We start from the raw sequence: 6,265 nt of genomic DNA on the forward strand, positions 1-6,265 counted from the left end.
ATATTCACCAAATATCTGGAATTAAGAATCTACTGATGATCATGAAACCATTGTCAGTTGTTGGAAAACCCCATCTGGGTCACTAATGCCCTTTAAGGAGGGAAATCTGCTATCCTTACCTGGCCTGGCCTCTGTGTGACTCCAGATCCACAGTAATGAAGTTGCCCTTTGAAGTAGCCTGACAAGCCACCCACTTCAAATGTAAATGGGGTTGGGCAATAAATGGCCCAGCCAGCAAAGCCCACATAGAATCATAGAAGGAGGCCATTCGGCCCATCGAGTCTGCACCAACTACGGTCCTACCCAGGCAGTATTCCCATAACCCCCCATATTTACCCTGCTAATCATCCTGACACTAAGGGTCAATTTAGCGTGGTCAATCCACCTAACCTGCACATCTATGCACTGTGGGAGAAAATACAAACTCTACAGGGAGAGTGACCCAGAATTGAACCCAGGTCTGTGGCGCTGTGAGGCAGCACCGTTAACCGCTGTGCTGCGCATTCCGTGAATAAAACAAAATCATACAACACCCAGGCCTGACCCCATAGTCCTGTTAATTTATATAACACAATGATATTAGCAGGCCCTGTTTAATTTCAGGATTATCACTTTGCAAATTCCTTCAAGCAATACTGATGACAAGTAGGAAGTGAGTGCATGTAGGGCTGGATTGCTCTTAAGGAATGGATCGTTTGGGCTGAAAGAGCAGAGAGTTCATTGTCCAATTGGAAATTCAGCAGTAGACAATCGGATATGTCAGTCTTGGATAAGGGTCATTTCGAACTACGATGAGGAGAAACTTCCTCCATTGACTTGTGAATCTTCCAGATTTTCTAATTTCAGGGATTATTGGTCACTAAATGTGTACTCAGATTTTGAGACTGGTAGATTTTGGACAGTAAGGGGACTGAGGTGTATGTGGGTAGGACAGAGATGGAAGATTCAGCAGCGAAGGGTCGAATGGCTGGCTCCTACTCTTATGTTCTTACCTGATAGAAGCACCAAAGCAGGGTTTGTTTCCTGCGTTTCCAGGTCTTTTTGTTTTCATGGTGAGACTTGAGTGATTCCTGGCTTGGGTCACTGACTGTGTGGAGTTTCCCTGTGTCTGTGTGGGCTTCCTTCGGGTGCTCCGGATTCCTCCCATGGTCCACAAATGTGCAGGTAGGTGGAATGGCCATGCTAAATTCTCCCTTAGTCTCAGGGAATGAGCTAGGATGATGAGGGATAGGGACTGGGTGGGATTGTGGTCAGTGCACATTTGGTGGGCCAAATGGCCTCCTGCACTGTAGAGAATCTGTGATAAGAGTGGGGAACTACCAGATGAGTTAAGTTTACTGTTCATTTATTAGTGTCACAATGTTTTACGTTAACATTGCAATGAAGTTACTGTGCAAATCCCCCAATTGCCACATTCTGGCGCCTGTTCGGTTACACTGAGGCAGAATAGCTGATGCACCCTAATCATCATGTCTTTTGGACTGTGGGAGAAAACCAGAGCGCCAGAGGAAACCCATGCAGACATGGGCAGAATGTGCAGACTCGCACACAGTGACTCAAGCTGGGAATCAAACCCTGGTGCTCTGAGGCATCAGTGCGAACCACCTTACCACCTAGATGTTTAAGGTAATTAAAAAAAAAGTATATTCACTTGTCTGCACCAAGCATGAGTTGTAAAAGCTGTGAGTGGGAGGTGTGTTGGAGGTGTAGTGAGGAGCTTCAATGTTTGGAGTCCTGGGAAAGAATTAGTGGAAGTAAGAGAGTGAATTTTGAGTGAGCAGGTTAGCAGGAAGAGCATATTGTGTCATTGGTAAGATTGCTTGATAATTCGCTTATCGGACAAAGGTTTCCCTATGTCCTGTCCAGCAGCATGAGATGTTTTGGGCTCCCAGATGTGAAGAAGCAAGGCCAGATCTTTGAGAAGCTGACCGGTAACTCCAAAGATTTTCGATCAGTGGAAACAAGCTCTCAGTATTCATACAATCCCTACAGGTGGGGATTGTATGAACCATTTGACATCAAAGAGAAGCCCTCATTTATTGGATGGTGACTGCAAAGTGGATTTGAATCAAATAGTCCTAACTTTAAAAATTAAACTCAAAATTGCTGGTTCTAATTTTGGTTTCCTACCACCTAGGTGTGCGAGATTTTATCTGTGAGACGTGTGGAAAGTCATTCAAAAGGAAGAACCATCTCGAAGTTCATCGAAGGATGCACACGGGTGAAACACCTCTCCAGTAGGTTTCCTGTTGTGTTACACTTCTTTTCAGGAGCTGAGGGTTTTTTTTGCTTGTTGTTTAGTCTCATGTGCCTCTCACTTGGACGTTTTTGAACCTCGTCAGGTGTGTAGGCTGATGAGCACCTGAATTGCATTTAGATTTATTGGTATATTTAGCTTGCTCGAGGTAAAAGATGTCACCGTGGAAAGGGCCTCTGCTTTTTTTTAAACCTGGTCCTCCGGTATCAGCCTTTCCCAGTCAATTTGCAGAGTCTACTGTCTGCACATTCTCCCCATGTCTGCATGGGTTTCCTCTGGGTGTTCTGGTTTCCTCCCGCAGTCCAAAAAATATATAGGTTAGTGGACTGGCCATGGTAAATTGCCCCTTATTGTCTGAAGATGTATGGGTTAGGTGGATTGGCCATGCTAAATTGCCCCTTAGTTTTTTTTTAAATTCATTTTATTATTTTAAAAGTTTTTAAAGCTGGAATCATCCTAACAGCTTTCCCCCTCTGAAACGTTTTTAAGCTTGTACAGTTCTGGTCACCCGATCATAGAAAGTATGTTATTAAACTAGAAAGAATGCAGAAAAGATTTACTAGGATGCTACCAGGACTTGATGGTTTGAGTTATAAGGAGGGGCTGGATAGACTGGAATTTTTTTTCTCTGGAGCGTAGGAGGCTAAGGGGGTGATCTTATTGAGGTCTATAAAATAATGAGGCGCACATATCAGCTAGATAGTCAACATCTTTTCCTAAGGTAGCGGAGTCTAAAACCAGAGGACATAGGTTTAAAGTGAGAGGGGAGAGATACAAAAGTGTCCAGAGGGGGAATTTTTCCACACAGAAGGTGCTGCATGTCTGGAATGAGCTGCCAGAGGTGGTAGTGGAGGTGGCTACAATTCTGTCTTTTAAGAAGCATTTAGACAGTTATGTGGGTAAGGTGGGTATGGAGGGATATGGGCCAAATGTGGGCAATTGGGCCAAGTTTAGGGGTTTTAAAAAAAAGCGACATGGACAAGTTGGGCCGAAGGGCCATGCTGTAAACCTCTATGAGTCTGACTGATAAATAAGCTTTAATCCCTCAAAGAGGCCATTTGGCCCATTGAGCCCACCCCAGCAATAATCCCACTCAGATCCTATCCCCTTAAATCCTCCGTATTTACCCCAATAATCCCCCGGCACTGAGAGGCAATTTAGGTGTAGATTAGGGGGATTACTGGGTTAAATACGTGGGGTTACAGGAAAGGGCCCGGCTGGGATCCTATGCCAGAGTGTTGATGCGTGCAGACTCAACGGGCCAAATGATTGTCTTCTGCTCCATAGGGATTCCTGCACCCAGTGAAAGATTAAATAAATAAATAGAAAACGTGCACAGCAAGCGCCCACAAAGTTATAATGATCTGTAGATTTGCGACTTATATCAGGAAACTCTTCCTTGCTAAGAGTGATGATGTGGACATGTCAGCGTTGGACTGGGGTGGACACAGTAAGCAGTCTCACAACACCAGGTTAAAGTCCAACAGGTCTATTTCGAATTATGAGCTTTCAGAGTGCTGCGCCTTCCTCAGATGAGTGGAGGTTAGTTCACAAACATATGTAGCCAAAGACACAATTGCAAGATAGTTACAGATTGGAATGCGTGTCTTTACATGTGTTCAGGTCTTTACAGGTATGGACAATGTGCATGGAGAGAGGGATAACCACAGGTTAAAGAATTGTGAATTGTCTCAAGCCAGGACAGTTAGACGAATTTTGCAAGCCCAGGCTAAATGGTGAGGGGTTACGTGTACTGTGACATGAACCCAAGGTCCTGGTTGAGGCCATTTCCACACGTGTAGAACTTGGCTATCAGTTTCAGCGATTCTGTGTTGTCATTTTTCTTGAAGGCCGCCTTGGAGAATGCTTGCACCATCATGCTGCCTGGGCTTGCAAAGTCCTGTGAACTGTCCTGGGTTGAGACAATTCACTCCTCTTTAACCTGTGATTAACCCTCTCTCCACTTGCACTAACTGTACCTGTAAAAGATTTGATTACCTGTAAAGAGTCACGTTCCAACCATTCTTCACATTCCAATCTGTAATTATCAAACAGTTGTGTCTGTTGATATAAATATGCTGTGTTTGTGAACTAACCTCCACTCATCTGATGAAGGAGCGGTGCTCCAAAAGCTCATGGTTTCAAATCATAGAATCCCTATCCCTACAGTATAGAAGGAGGCCATTCAGCCCATCAAGTCTGTACCGACCACAATCCCACCCAGGCTCTATTCTCGTAACCATATTCCCATTTATCCTAGCTAATCTCCCTGTCACTGGGGACAATTTAGCATGGTCACTTAATCTAACCTGCATATCTTTGGACTGTGGGAGGAGCACCTGGAGGAAACCCACGCAGATACGGGGAGAACGTGCAAACTCCACACAGACAGTGACCCGAGGTCGGAATTGAACCCGGATCCCAGGTACTGAGAGGTAGCAGTGATAACCACTGTGCCGCAAGTAAACCTGTTGGACTTTTAACTTGGTGTTGAGAGACCTCTTACTGTTGCAGAGAGTGGTCAGCACATAGTGTTTTCACTGCCAAAACTCTTAAAACCATTAAGGGGTCAACGTAGTCACTGCAACAATGGGAGGGAGGTTAGGTGGCTCTTAGATGGATGCACGAAGTCCTCCTCATGGGGAAAGTACCGCAGTGGGAATCAGTGTTGAATCGCGCTGGGTGTTGATGAGGTTGGTATTAATTTAGGTCTTTTTCTCCCCCGCTGCCACCCCCGTTCGAAGGTGTGAAATCTGCGGGTATCAGTGCAGACAGAGGGCGTCGCTGAACTGGCACATGAAGAAGCACGACACGGAGATACAGTACAACTTCACCTGCGAATACTGCGGCAAGAAGTTCGAAAAGGTGGACAGTGTCAAATTTCACAAGTTAAAAAGCCACCCCGAGTGTCAGACCATGTGACGCCCGCCACTGGACTTGGAACGCTGTGGTACCTGAGAGACATGTTCTCCCTCCCTGTAAATTCTGTGCAAGTACTGTGACCCCCACGGAAAATGAAATTTTATACTAATATCGGTCTTTTCTCTGACATTAAATACTTCCCAATGAAGGGCGGGTGGGGGAGGGAATGGATGGTGGCGGGGATGCAAAGAGTTTATTTGAATCTTGGGCCGGTGCCAAGGTGGGCGCGGTGCGTTCTGCTGGCAAGGACAAAGGTAGGGGGAGGGGTTTGGTGCTGAACTTGTCAAATGTCCTGCAATTAAATGGTAGGCATCCTTTTTTTTTTTTAAAATGCTTACTTGCCTGCGTGGCATGCAGAGAGGTTGAGGAGGCATGACAGACAGCGGGCGCCGTCACTGGGGGGAACACCCTTCTGCCTGGAGATCCGGTGAGTTGTCTGCAATGTCCTGCTGGTCAAGCTTCCTCCCCCCCCCCCCCCATCGCCGTTCCCTTCCCCCAACTCACCTGCTTTTCCAAGAGGTCGAAAGGCTGGCCTTTTAAGATGTCACGGCCGTTTCCACACAGTCCTTTCTGTTGAACAGTAACTTGCCCGGTTCAGAGTGCACGCAGGCAAGAGAAAGAGGCACGTTCTACCACTTAAGAAAAAAAACTATAAATAACCAATGGCAATAAATGAAACGGCACATCTCAATGATTTTATTGCGTTTTCTTCAAAGCTGTTTGTTATTTTTTTCGGCTGTAGTTTCACACTCGTTTATACGTGGCCTTTGGATTCTGAAGCCCAAGGAGCCCACCCCTGCACCTATCTCCTCACCTGGTGCGCACACAGACAGTGGGGGCCAGCTGTGATGCCCTTAATGCCACCTGGGTTATAGAATCCCTGCAGTGCTGTCAGCCGGTTAAGCCTGCACCGACTCTCCGACAGAGCATCTAATCCAGGCCGCGACTGCTGCCTCCCAGAGCCAGGGACCCGGGTTCGATTCCCGGCCTCGGGTCACTGTTTGTGTGGAGTCCACACCTTCTCCCTGTGTCTGCATGGGTTTCCTCAGCACACTCTGGTTTCCTCCCAGAGTCCAAATTGTCTGT

The 6,265-nt window shown here is 46.4% G+C and overlaps 1 protein-coding gene across 1 annotated transcript in view; it reads left to right on the plus strand.

Moving 5' to 3' along the window:
* znf653 (zinc finger protein 653) overlaps positions 1–5,870 on the plus strand; it is a 36,004-nt gene extending 30,134 nt beyond the window's left edge. The window contains exons 7-8 of the mRNA XM_080216631.1: positions 2,138–2,237; positions 5,002–5,870. Coding sequence (XP_080072757.1) covers positions 2,138–2,237; positions 5,002–5,179 — 278 coding nt within the window. The 3' untranslated portion in view covers positions 5,180–5,870. The remainder of the gene's footprint in view (positions 1–2,137; positions 2,238–5,001) is intronic.
* The last annotated feature ends 395 nt before the right edge of the window (positions 5,871–6,265 follow it).

This window comes from Carcharhinus amblyrhynchos, chromosome 33, assembly GCF_965287045.1.
Source record: "Carcharhinus amblyrhynchos chromosome 33, sCarAmb.v2.hapA, whole genome shotgun sequence".
NCBI lineage: Eukaryota > Metazoa > Chordata > Chondrichthyes > Carcharhiniformes > Carcharhinidae > Carcharhinus > Carcharhinus amblyrhynchos.